We start from the raw sequence: 13,340 nt of genomic DNA on the forward strand, positions 1-13,340 counted from the left end.
ACAACCAACGAGCACACAATAATAATAATAATAATAAAAACCCCTCATACACATGTACATATAAAAACAAAAGGCTGGTGGAGGTGGAGGCTGACTGCGTGGTGAGGAGGTCCCGGCCAGCTCCACACGACCTCCACACGACCTCCACCCAGGAACACACCAGCTGACGGATCATTTCAAATAAAGAGGCCGGCCGTGTGGAGGATGGAGCGGCGGTTGCCGCGGCGACCGCCCCTGCTGTGCTGTGACCGCAGCGCCAGCGCCGTAGCGGTCGGTCCAGAGCAGGAGCAGCGGCGACCTCCCCACCGGCCGTCCACCTCCTGCTGCTAAAACCGCTGAGGATGGATGGAGGGAGGGGGTGGAGGAGCTGATGGGGGGACAATGTGAAGGGACGAGGACACGGAGGGTGGAGGTCGGGGTGGGGGGGTCAGTTGTTCTCATTGTGGGTGTTGTACACCGTCTCCCCCGAGGAAATCTGAGTCAGACGCCTGCTGGAACCCCACAACTTCCTGCTGATCTGGCTGGAACGCATCTGGGAAAGGTGGAGGGAGAGTGGAGGAAGAGTGGAGGAAGAGTGGGTGGAGGGAGGGTGGAGGGAGGATGGATTAAGGGAGGATGGAGGGAGGAAGGAAGAAGGGAGGGTGGAGGGAGGATGGATTAAGGGAGGATGGAGGGAGGAAGGAAGAAGGGAGGGTGGAGGGAGGATGGATTAAGGGAGGATGGAGGGAGGAAGGAAGAAGGGAGGGTGGAGGGAGGATGGAGGAAGGTGGATGGAGGGAGAGTGGAGGAAGAGTGGAGGAAGAGTGGAGGAAGAGTGGATGGAGGGAGGGTGGAGGAAGGGAGGGAGGAGGGAGGATGGAAGAAGGGAGGGAGGGTGGAGGAAGGATGGAAGAAGGGAGGGTGGAGGGAGGATGGAAGAAGGGAGGATGGAGGAAGAGTGGAGGAAGGGAGGATGGAGGAAGAGTGGAGGAAGAGTGGAAGAAGAGTGGAGGAAGAGAGGATGGAGGGAGGGTGGATGGAGGGAGGGTGGAGGAAGGGAGGAAGAAGAGTGGAGGAAGAGAGGATGGAGGGAGGGTGGATGGAGGGAGGGTGGAGGAAGGGAGGAAGAAGAGTGGAGGAAGGGAGGATGGAGGGTGGGTGGATGGAGGGAGGGTGGATGGATGGAGGAAGGGTGGAGGGAGGGTGGATGGAGGGGTGAAGTCAAAAGAAAAGAGGAGGGGAGAAAGGAACAAAAAGGAGGAGGGATGTGATTCATGGTGATCAACAGGATGTTCTGATTTGAGGCGTCACAGAAAAACAATAGAAAAGTAAAAAGAGTCGTCGTTGATACAGAAGTGTGTGGACTTGGCACTGGACCGTTACTGGTATTAGTTACTGGTATTAGTCCGTTAATATGGCTTAGCAAAGCGTTAGTCAGTTAGGTGACGGTCAGTAGAGACGGATGAGGTAAACGCAGAGTAGTTCTGGTGTCACAGGCTCAGACGTGTGTGGGGGGGCCGGCCCGGCCCATCCCTGAGACGGAGAGGCGGCGGGGCGGAGCTGCGGCCGCTAGGGCTTGTGGGAGCTGAACAGCAGCTGGTCCCGCTGGTGCAGCAGCCGCGTGGGCGAGCGAGCGCGCAGCGGCGCCAGCAGCGGCGACGCCATGAGCGGCGAGCCCTCCAGGCTCTGAGCGATGTAGTTCCGCAGAGAGCTCTTTACCTCGGCCGGACGGCCCACGCCCACGATGATCAGCTTGCCGTCGTCCAGCCCCACCAGCACGTGGCTCTGCTCCTTGGTGGCGGAGACGCAGCGCACCGGCACCCGCATGGCCATGGGCTCGGCGCACAGCGCCAGGCTGGGGGAGAGAATCACATCTCAGGACGGGACAGAGGGCTGGACACACGTTTATTTGTCTATTTGTAAGATTCCCCATTAGCTATGCCCTTAAACACAGCTAGTCTTACTTGGGTCCACATTAAAAACAATACAGTTAAAAACATACAGAAGTGTATTGCATTCACTTGAGAAAAAAAAAAATCTGCTCTGTTTTTCTGAATTAACTAGATACTATGGGCTCAAATTAATGCCATAAGTATTTTGTATCTGTAAATAAACTTTGTACTTTTGCGTGTGCAAAAAGTATTTGTACTTGCAAAAAATATTTGTACTTGTAGAAATATTTTGTGCGTGTGAAAAAAATATTTGCACTTGCAAAAAATATTTGCACTTGTAGATACAAAGCTACAAACTTTTTTACAAAAGCTACAAACTTTTTTTACAACTACGAGTTATGGCAGTGTTTTGACGTGCCAAAACTGAGAGCCAATCAGCGATCTTTGGCACGGGTTTCAAAGCGTTTCTGGATAGCCAATCAGATCATTGCATCGCATACTGACGTCGCCGCCATATTGGATGTGGCAAGACTGGGCTGTAAACTAATACAAGTAAATGGACTTATTTTCATAAAGCACCTTTCTACAAAGAAATTTACGTTTTACGTCTCATTTATTTATTCACACACGCACTAATATACTTGGGAAACAGTTAGGCACCAAATATAATATATTTCATTTTCTAAGACGGCAAAAATAAGAACTTTATTGATCCCACATAGGAGTAATTCATGTTATATCAGTTATAAAGAACGAGGTAGTGCTGAAAAACAATATATATCCCCCCTCACAACTTGCAAGAAGCTGTCATTCACTTGAGAGCTGGATTTCATGGAAGCAAAAATGTTCCTGTCCAGTTTAATCCAGTTTAATTTTGCTTTTGGTTTGAAACATTGAGAGATACTCTTGTCTTTAAGTTATATAGATGGTATTGTTATTAGTTTGTCGACTTTGCGGTTGTTCAGACGGAAAGCGATTTTTTTTTTTCCATTAAAACTTTTCTCGGAATTCTGAGATAATTATCTCGTTAATTCAGAAAAACAGAGCAGATTTTCAAAGAAAGAAAACGAAATAACACGACAAACCTACATTAAACTTTACCGTACATGTAAATCATTATCTTAAAGCAAAAAAAAAAGTACATGAAACATTCCAATATACAGTAAAACATCTAGGCCAGGGGTCGGCAACCTGCGGCTCTAGAGCTCTTTAGCGCCGCCCTAGTGGCTCCTGGAGCTTTTTCAAAAATGTTTGACCTTTTTTTCCTTTTCTTCTTTTTTTCCTCTTTTTTTCTTCCTTTTTCCTTTCCTTTTTAATCTCGACATTTCAACTTTTTTCACAAAATTTTGACTTTTTTTCTCGACATTTCGACTTTTTCCACAAAATAATTTTTTTTTTCTCCAAAATATCGACTTTTTTTCTCGAAATTTTGACTTTTATTCCCTTAATTTCACCTTTTTTCCCCTAAATTTCGCCTTTTTTTCTCTCGAAATTTGGACTTTTTTTCCCTAAATTTCGCCTTTTTTTCTCTCGGCATTTCGACTATTTCCTCAACATTTCGACTTTTTTCTGGACATTTAGAATTTTTTCTTATATAAGACATTTTTGCGGCTCCAGACATATTTGATTTTGTTTTTTTGGTCCAATAAGGCTCTTTCAACATTTTGGGTTGCCGACCCCTGATCTAGGCCATGAAAATCACCTTACCCTGTCCAGTATGTACATGTATCTATATATGTATGTATGTTTACCTGTAGAGGTCCCGGACGGACAGGTAGCCCTGCTCGCTGCCGATGATCACGTACTCCCCGGACACGCACATGTCCGTCACCTGCTCCTGCAGAGGCTCGCTGCACAGACGCTTCCCGTTCACCGAGTACAGGTGCAGCGTGTTCTTATCCTGGGAGGCAAGCGGGACAAAACATTATTTATTTATTCATTTCTAATATTTTTATTAGGGGGTAATACGGTGGCCGAGACCCGCCATTGCTGAAAATAAAAGTAACGCTGCAAACAGAAACAAACGCTGCTGCAAATAAAATAAACGCTTAGCAAATAAAATAAACGCTGTAAACAAAAAGAAACGCTGCTGCAAATAAAAGAAACGCTGCAAATTGAAGAAACCCCGCTGCAAATAATAAAAAAATGACGGAAATAAAAAAGCCACAACGGAAGTGAATTACCGGGGACTATTTTTGCCGATGCACCGGTGTTGCACATTAAAAATTACACGTAGCGACGTTGAACACTAACCTTTTCACTTATTTTCTCGTTCGTTGTTCTTCTTATTCCTCACTCTTCTTATTTATTCATTTTCTCTTACGTCCTCTTAGTCTTCTTCTTCTCCTCTCACGTAAAAAACACCGGTGCATCAGCAAAAATAGTCCCCGGTAATTCACTTCCGTTGTGGCTTTTTTATTTGCATCATTTTTTTTTTATTTGCAGCGGCGTTTCCGTTTCTTTATATTTGCAGCGTTTCTTTTATTTGAAGCAGCCTTTGTTTTTATTTCCAGCGTTTCTTTTATTTGCAGCGGCGTTTCTTTTTATTTGCAGGGTTTCTTTTATTTGCAGCAGCGTTTCTTTTTGTTTGCAGCGTTTATTTTATTTGCTAAGCGTTTATTTTATTTGCAGCGGCGTTTGTTTCCGTTTGCAGCGTTTCTTTTATTTTCAGTAATGCCGGGTCTCGGCCACCGTAGGGTAATGCTACGGAAGAATTTTAGGGCCAGACAGGAGAAAAAATAAAAATAATATTTTAGAGGAGGAAGATTTTTTTTTCATTATGCACTTCGAGAAAAAAGTCGAAATGTCAAGAAAAAGGTGAAATGTCGAGAATAATATTGAAATACAATTTCAAGAATAAAGTCAAAATTTCATGAATAAAGTTGAAATGTTGAGAAAAAAGGCGAAATTTCGACTTTATTCTTGAAATTGTACTTCAACATTAATCTCAACATTTCGACCTTTTTCTCGAAGTGCATAATAAAAAAAAATCTTCCCCTCTCAAATATTTTTTCTCCTGCCTGGCCCTGATACTTTTCCGTAGAGCCCGTAGGCAACATGGGGGGAGACTTTTATAATCACTGAAAGTATTTTTGACATGCTGTCAAAATAATTCAACCAAAAGTGAGAAAGTAGTGGGCAAGAGTAGAACATATGGGTAGGTCCCCCCACCTTGAGCGTGGCCTTGCCCTCCAGGCAGGTGTGCACCAGCAGGTGTCCCTCCCAGGACACGGCCAGGTGCAGGATGGACAGCGGCAGGGAGCTGTCGCACGGCGGCCGCAGGCAGCGCATGTACTGCCCTCGCCGCACCGTGTGGATGATCACCGTCCCGTCCTGGAGGAGATTCATGGGGTTTAATAAAACATCAGCCCCAACGACATGCACACCCGACTAAACACCGAGCTGGACCCGGCCTGGCCAGCTCATATCCAGCCCTGTCACCTCAGCATGTGATGAGCAACACATCTACAGTAATCCCTGGTTTTTCGCCGGGGTTACGTTCCAAAAAGAACCCGTGATAGGTGAAATCTGCAAAGTAGCAACCTTTTTTTTATTTATTTTTTACAATTAAGGCAAACAAGGCTTCAAATTGCGTAGATCAGCCCCGCCCCACCGCGACCTGAGTACCGTATTTTCTGGACTATAAGCCGCACCTGCTCTATTTTTTTAAAAATAATTAAAAAAAGATATACAAGCCGCAGATATTTATGTTCTTAGATTAGATATTTACTACATGTACAGAACGATTTTGAACTGTAAATGATGTACATGTTTGAGAAAATAACCGGTATTTATTTCTATTTATCTATCTATTTAACTGTTTGAAATCTGCTTCTACTTCTATCTGCTAAGAAGAGGTAGTGTATTCTTCTTTGCATTTATTTGGTCTTAGTTTTGATTCTAATTCCGGTTAGAGCGCCCCGAGCGGTGGAAGAAAAATCCACAGAATAGCCGCATGGTTGAAAACCTATGAAAAAAGTAGCGGCTTATAGTCCAGAAAATACGGTAATTGGATTTGAACAGGAGAAAATGGAAAATGATTATGAAAAAAAAAATACAATAAGTACAGTAGTATTGTGACTGGCGCGTATTTCACTGCTCTTCTGACTGATGCTGCATCCTGACTCGCTCTGTAGCGGCTTTTTCTTCTAAAGCCGCGATGCAAGTGTGTTTTTTCAAGAGAAGAACATAGTTATGGGTCATTGTTGTCGCTCTTTTTTTCTTCTTTTCTTCTTCCGACATGCCACAATGGATTATATCTGAGAACTGTAATGCACGATTCATCAAAGGCTCCCGTTCTTGAGCTGCTGCTGAAGCTCATTGGCCGTTCTCAGCATTGTTGCTAAGCAACTAACGTTATTGACACAGGAAGTGAAGAAGCGGGGAGACTGGCCCAGGGGTCACCAACCCTGGTCCTCGAGGGCCGGTGTCCTGCATGTTTTACATGTTTCGCTGCTTCATTGCACCGTGATAAAAGTGACTGTGTCGTTAAGAGAATTGTGCAGACCTCAATGACAAGCTGATGATGATTAATTAGATTCAGGTGTGTTAAAGCAGAGAAAACTCTAAAATATGCAGGACACTGGCCCTCCAGGACCAGGATTGGTGACCCCCGTTTTAGATGTTTCCCCGTCTTCAACACACCTGATTCTAATCACTGGTCGTCATCAACATGTCATCAAGGTTTACACAACTCTGTTGGTGACACAGCCTTGTCTATCAGGGTTGTGTTGAGGCAGGGAAACATCTAAAACGTGCAGTAGACTGGCCCTCGAGTACCGGCTTGTGTGCACCCCTGATTATAGATCTGTTTTGAGCAGGGGTCACCAATTCTGGTCCTCGAGGGTCGGTGTCCTGCATGTTTTGGATGTTTCCCTCCTTTAACACACCTGATTCTAATTAATCATCGTCATCAGCTTGTCATCCAGGGCTGCATGATTCTGTTAATGACACAGTCACTTGTATCATGGTGCAATGAAGCAGGGAAACATGTAAAACCTGCAGGACAACGGCCCTCGAGGACCAGGATTGGTGACCCCTGGTTTAACCAATCAGAATGCAGAACACGATGCACAATACAAATATGTGCTGCAGCGAGACGTGAAAGGTGAACCGCGTTCTAGCCAGGGATTACTGTATACGCCGGGTGCAGCCGTGCGGCGGGTTCTTACCCGGGACCCGGACACGGCCATGTCCAGCTCTGTGCTGATGCCCACGCTGACCACCTCGTCCGTGTGTCCGTACAGCACCTGGATGGGTTTGGGACAGAGACCCACCGGAGCGCCGCCCTGCAAACGTAGAGAGAGTAAGGAAGCGGTTCCTCTCGCGACCCTCACAAAGCAGCCGACCCCCCGACGGTCCCGACCTGCTGCAGAACCTGCCACACCATGCAGGTGGTGTCTCTGGAGCCGGAGATCAGGTGGATCCCACAGTGGTCCGTGGACAAGCAGGTCACGATGTCTGAGGAGGAGACGGAGGACAGGTTACAGGTAGCCCGGGTGGACGGCTCTGAGCCGGTGGAGCCGGGTCGGGTCCAGGCGGGTCTTTACCCATGTGGCGGATGTGGTGGCCCACGGTCTTGCCCTTGACCAGCGAGGTCACCTGAAGGCTGTTGTCCCAGTGTCCGCCGCTGAAGAGCAGCTTCCCGTCGTGGGAGACGACGAACAGCCCCGCTGCCACCTCCACGCCGGGGGCGAAGGGTCCGGGCAGAAGACGCTGAGTTCTGGGTGGAGGAAGAAAGATTATGACGCTTTTCCACTAGTACCTACTCAGCCCGACTCGACTCGCTTTGGTTCTTTCCCACTAGGGGTCTAACGTGCCGAGTAGATACTTTTCTGTTTCTACTCTGCCGAGGTTCTAAGCGGCTGAATCGGCTGTATCTGACGTCATCACACTACAGGCCACCGATTGGTCGGGGGGTTGGAGTCAGACGTCTGAGTCAGTAGGTGGAAATCAGAGAAAGAGCTACTTCTTGCTCATTTTATTCAACAGGCAATGGCAGCGCAAAAGTCTGTTTCATGATCCAACTCTGAGGTGCAGATGTTCATAAACCTGGTGCTGAGGAGAGAATTAAAAAGGGATCTAGACGGGCGATAAGGAACGACCAGATCCACCAGGAGCTCTGTCACTTCATAGCTGCTCGCGGAGCGGGTGGTTTGAACTTTGCTACGGGCAGCTAAAAAAACAAAACACTGCAGGATCAGGACGTAGCCTAGCTGCAAGACGGAAATCAATGACGTGGAAAAGAACCTCAAACAAGGTCTTTACAAAACAAAAACAAAGTAAGGCAAGTCAGATATTTGGAGAAACTGCGTTTAGTGTCTGTGGAGCATCTTGGAAGAGACGCAGGGATTGGGACCTCAGTTGGTCAGCAGCATTCTCTTCCTCCACAGCATTGTAATGGCCACGTGATTCAATTGTTAAATTAATTCTTTTCATTTGTTAACTTTGTTTATTTTCTGTTATTTATTAGTGTTATTTGAGCCACTCACAGCTACTCTCGTTGCTATTTGTTAATGAGGCTAGGTCCTAAAGAGGCGTGATGATGCCTTGCTGGTGTTATTTCATTCTTATTTTTTCCAAACAGAATACCTGCAACATCTGGCTAATAATTTGAAAACAGTTGTTTTTCATGTTGTTATAATAATATTGGATATAATATTGGATATTTTGCAAAGCAGTCTATTTGTATGTGTCGTGTGATGGTGCAAAGCTTTTGATACAACTAAGTCATATCTAAATGTATTCTGTTGTTTATATGTGTTCTCATTATCATGTTTCTTAATCAGTCTCTCTTAGAAAAGAGGCCTTAACCTCAATCACATAATTGATGCACGAAAGGGGAAATAGCTTGTGCGATGATGACAATGATGCATCTAGCTTTCTGTCAGGTGACCTATGAACTGTCAATCATCCATTAAGCTCCACAATGATGATGTTAACATTAAATCAGATAGATTTGTCCAGAATATTTCTCTTGCGGGACGGGAGAAGACACAAAATCAATGGATCTCTATTATTGTGCGGCATGAATTCTCAGAGTTTTGCAGGAGTGGGATGAAAAAAACGGAAAAGAAACAGAAAACAGCAGGGCTGAAATGTGCACGCTCTCACTTGATGTTGGACACGGTGGGGTCCTTGATGAAGGTGAAGTAGTTGGAGATGTTCTTGTTGTAGGGCAGCCACCCGTGGGTCCCGACCAGGCAGCTCTGACTCACCGTCACCTTGGAGACGACAGAAGGCATCAGCGTTTACCGCCGGCGCTACCCGGCCGCTCACAAACCCAAACAGCTGAGAGGCTCACCAGCGTGTCGGGGCTCCCCTGGGTGATGAAGGAGTGGGACTGGTTCTTGGGAACCACGGCCTTGACCAGCGGCACGCCGTCGCTGATGCCCTGCAACAGGAAGGACGGGGGCGGGTTAGTCTACGGCTGATCCTTCCAACTACCTAGTTCCTTTATCCTTTATTTCATTCATTAAAAGAAAAACTAAACAGTTCAATATAATTACAACAAATCTCTTCCCCTGAATGAAAGGGAACAGAAAGAAGACTAAGCTTATTTTATCTGTCCCTTTTTCCTAAGAAATCAAATTTAAATTAATGTAATAAGAAAAAAACAAAACAAATTACAAATTACGCAATAAAAAATTACGCAATAAAAAAAACACTGTCTAATAAAACGTAATAAAAAAAATACAACAAAGTTATAAAATAACACAAAATAGCTGTCGTCAAAAACAAATAGTCGTATTTTCTTTTGATTAAAAGAAAAAAAATATGACAATGGTGCTAAAAAGAGAGAAAAAAAAGAAAACCCACCTAACTTAACAATTATCATGATATTTCTTCTTATGGAATGACCTGCCGGAGGAGATCAGAGTAGCTAACACATTGTCTTCTTTTAAGTCACTTTTAAAAACTCACTATTTTAGACTTGCGTTTAACTGATTGTATTGTAATGTTTTTATTATCTCTCAATAGTGTCTTAATATTGTACTGATTGTTTGTTTCCTGTTTTTAATTGCATGTAAAGCACTTTGTGACTGGTTTTTGAAAAGTGCTCTATAAATAAAAGTTATTATTATTATTATTTCTTCGTCAAACTGGCTTTTATATTATAGTTAAAGTTAAAGACATCCAACCTCAACAAAGAAGGACTTGAGGTCGCTGAGGTGCTCGAACATGTTGAGAGGACACGAGTCCAGCTGAGACTTCCTCTTCTCCACGTCTTCCTGGGACAGACGCACCGGGTGGGGCTCCTAGGGTCACACACAGGAAGTGAGTGAGACTGATCTCTTATCTGTTTATGGTTGTTATGCACCGTGCAGGAGCGTGCAGGAGCGTGCACGCACCTTGAGCAGCTGGCAGGGAGTCTGGCCGAAGTTGCTGATCATCCCCTCCAGAGCCTTGCGCTCCTTCTCGTCCGTGATGGCGTCCAGGTCCACCGCCCCTGCAACAAGTCAGGCCAGTCACGTCAACCCTGCACCGCCGGTTAAACAGACTGGAGGATTTTGGTTTTTCAAATGCGCTGACATGCCCGCCCCCCCGGGGGACCCATTACCCTCGTAGGTGCAGTAGTAGAAGACGTTGAGCGCCTCCACCGCCGCAGGGCCTCTCTGCTTGTAGCCGAAGATCAGGTCAATCCACTCGTGCAGGTGAGACGAGACGTGCTCGGACTCCTGCGTCAGGAAGCACAAATGCATCTCGTTTAAAATGATGATTAAAATTATGATACAAGGCTTCAAATTGCGGAGATCAGCCCCGCCCCACCGTGACCCGAGTAATTGGTTTGAACGGGAGAAAATGAAAAATTATTATGAATAAAAATACAATAAGTACAGTAGGACAAATTGTGACTCGCTGCTCTTCTGATGCTGCTGCATCCTGACTCTGTAGCGTCTTTTTCTTCTAAAGCTCGTGGTGCAGGTGTGTTTTTCTGAGAAAAGAACATAGTTATGGGTTGTTGTCAGTGTTTCCCCTAGAAAAAATTGGCACCGGACAATGTGACCAGCAGGGTTTCAATTTACCGGACAAATGTTTGAAATTCCGGTCACATAGGCTATATGAATTTATTGAGGTTAAAAATAAATCATATGCAGTAGTACGATATCAATGCAAGTCATTTAATAGTATTTTTATTGAAAAACAGGGTATTTAAAATAAAATAAGTCCCGTCAATTGACTCGCGAGCGTAACTTCAAAAAATAAATAAATATTGCAGAAGCTTGCGCGTAACCTACGGCGTAAGGTACGCAGCGACGCGTACTCTACGCCGTAGGCTCTGCGTCGGTGCGACGCGGAACCATAAATCAACGCACACGTGGATGTCGGCGCCGCAGCTCCGCTTCCTCCCGGCTCCCGGCACCGAGGCTCGGCGTGTCCCTCTGCCGGGGCTCAGCGCGTCCCTCCGCGGTACTCCCGGGGACTCTAGTCCCGCAGCACCAGTGAGTATTTTCACCTGACATTTTGACCGGAGAGATTATAAAATACCGGACTTCAGCATATTTTACCGGACAAAGTCCGGCAATTACCGGACAACGGAAACCCTGGTTGTTGTTGTCGCTCTTTTTTAATCTCCTAAACCGACATGCCACCATGGATTATATCTGAGAACTGTAATGAACGATTCATCAAAGGTTCCAATTCTTGAGCTGCTCACTGAAGCTCATTGGCGAGGGATTACTGTACATGGACGTCAGTGTGGGTGGAGCTCTTGAGACCCTCAGATTCAACCCACCAGAGCTTTGCGGTGCTTGTAGATGAAGTCCTCGGGAGACTTTGCCCACTTGGGAAGGATGACATCAGTGACCCGTTCCTTGGAGATCTGCAGGCGGCCCAGATCGTAGCCTGGTGGGACAGAAACGAGGGACGACGTAAAGAGTCGTGTTTATAACATCAGGAATGACCCACAGAGGGTTTCATTCATCTAAATCTTACCGTTCTGGTTCTCTAGGAACTCTGGGAAGTAGAAGAACTCGGGTATGAGCTCCTTGACGTCGTTGGGGTTGTCCATGAGGGTCTGCCAGGTCGCTGGGATGGAGTGGAACTGGCGGTCGGCGCAGTCGAACCTGGGCGGAGGGAGGACAGTAAACGCTCTGAGCTTTACCGGGGAGGGGGGCCGTGAAGGCTCCTGCTCACCGTCCGCTCTGCAGCGCGATGTGGAGGGAGGTGAAGGGCTCCGCCCTGATCATGTAGTGCATCACCCCGGCGGCGTTGGAGTAGTGGGTGCCGTAATGAAACCTGTCAATGGTGCCTGTCGGGTCTTCGAAACTCTCATACCTGCAGGATCAATCAGAGTTTCATTTGACTTGTTCGTTCTGGGCCTTCTGAAGGACTCGGGTCATCAGTGACACGTACTTCTCTCTGACCGCCTTGGCATTGCGTTCGTTTTGCACGGCGACGGGCTTGGAGAGGTCTCTGAAAACCCGGGGATCAGAGAGGTCCAACTCCTCGGACGTGTAGTCCGCCAGAATCCAGGGAAACTGGACAGAAACAAAGCAGATCATCAACAAACCGTCAGAGAAACAGACGCGGGCTGAGCTTCAGCGCTAAGGGAGGAACATACCACCGGGTACTGGGCCAGGTTGTTGTAGGTTCTGCCTGCGATCGTGTTGAGCTGCATCAGGTAGTCGAAGTTGGAGATTTCCCGGTTCACCCATTTCTGTGACGACAGGGGCAGATCTCACCTTTAAAATCCTCCAAACGTCTCGGTAAGAAGACACGAGTGAACAGAGTGGACTAAACACAGAAACTAGCACACTAGCACACTAGCAGTTCCAGGTGGTGAGCCACAGCCCTGTATTGAACATGGGAAGACCTAATTCCAATTCTGAGTTCAGTCTCGATTTCTTAACGTTGACCACATGGTTTGAAACAAAGGAACCTCCATAATGACTCAAAGCCCCAGCAGGCTTTGCATTTACACCCTCTCGGTGAGGAGGAATAGCCCCCTTATTGGACATAGACCCCAAAATGCAGGAGGGGCCACAGCCGATTTATGGCAGCCCAGGCTCGGCTATAAAGAGCAGCCACCCCCCTCGCATGGAGTTGTCTGTGAGCTATGAAGAAGGCCACAGCTCCTATTTGAGCATGAAGAGATACTAGCTATGGGCCGGCGTTCTCCATTATCGTGCCTGAAGAAGCGTCTGGTTGCCTTGGCAACCACATCTTGCAGCGCTGCAACGAGTGACCTGCGAACCTTCCGAGCCCCAGATGACCCAAATAAGGGACCCTTGCAGACCTCGATGTGAACGCCTCCGGACCGACCTGGAGCTGAAGGAGGCGACGCTCTTTATCAGAATGACCTGCGGAGCGTAACCATCCAGCTCTTCACCAAGGAACGCTGACAGCCCAGACCCAACCACCTTTTTCTTCAACTACAATCCACGCAAGAGACTGTTTTGTGTCTGGGCAGAGAAACATAGTCAACACATTTAACTAGTTAGGTTTTACGTTGTGAGCCGGACCGCT

General features: G+C 46.7%; 1 protein-coding gene across 1 annotated transcript in view; it reads right to left on the minus strand.

The window, feature by feature from the left end:
• Nucleotides 1–331: 331 nt before the first annotated feature.
• The window catches only part of nbeal1 (neurobeachin-like 1), an 87,493-nt gene continuing 74,484 nt past the window's right edge, over nt 332–13,340 (minus strand). Inside the window, exons 39-55 of the mRNA XM_061715912.1 lie at nt 12,436–12,531; nt 12,228–12,352; nt 12,009–12,149; nt 11,808–11,938; nt 11,608–11,717; nt 10,432–10,549; nt 10,223–10,320; nt 10,013–10,129; nt 9,175–9,264; nt 8,985–9,094; nt 7,421–7,593; nt 7,237–7,331; nt 7,043–7,159; nt 5,043–5,204; nt 3,623–3,771; nt 1,699–1,834; nt 332–532 (exon numbers count right to left, since the gene is read on the minus strand). Coding sequence (XP_061571896.1) covers nt 428–532; nt 1,699–1,834; nt 3,623–3,771; nt 5,043–5,204; nt 7,043–7,159; nt 7,237–7,331; nt 7,421–7,593; nt 8,985–9,094; nt 9,175–9,264; nt 10,013–10,129; nt 10,223–10,320; nt 10,432–10,549; nt 11,608–11,717; nt 11,808–11,938; nt 12,009–12,149; nt 12,228–12,352; nt 12,436–12,531 — 2,073 coding nt within the window. The 3' untranslated portion in view covers nt 332–427. The remainder of the gene's footprint in view (nt 533–1,698; nt 1,835–3,622; nt 3,772–5,042; nt 5,205–7,042; nt 7,160–7,236; nt 7,332–7,420; nt 7,594–8,984; nt 9,095–9,174; nt 9,265–10,012; nt 10,130–10,222; nt 10,321–10,431; nt 10,550–11,607; nt 11,718–11,807; nt 11,939–12,008; nt 12,150–12,227; nt 12,353–12,435; nt 12,532–13,340) is intronic.

Source organism: Cololabis saira, chromosome 24, assembly GCF_033807715.1.
Source record: "Cololabis saira isolate AMF1-May2022 chromosome 24, fColSai1.1, whole genome shotgun sequence".
Lineage (NCBI taxonomy): Eukaryota > Metazoa > Chordata > Actinopteri > Beloniformes > Belonidae > Cololabis > Cololabis saira.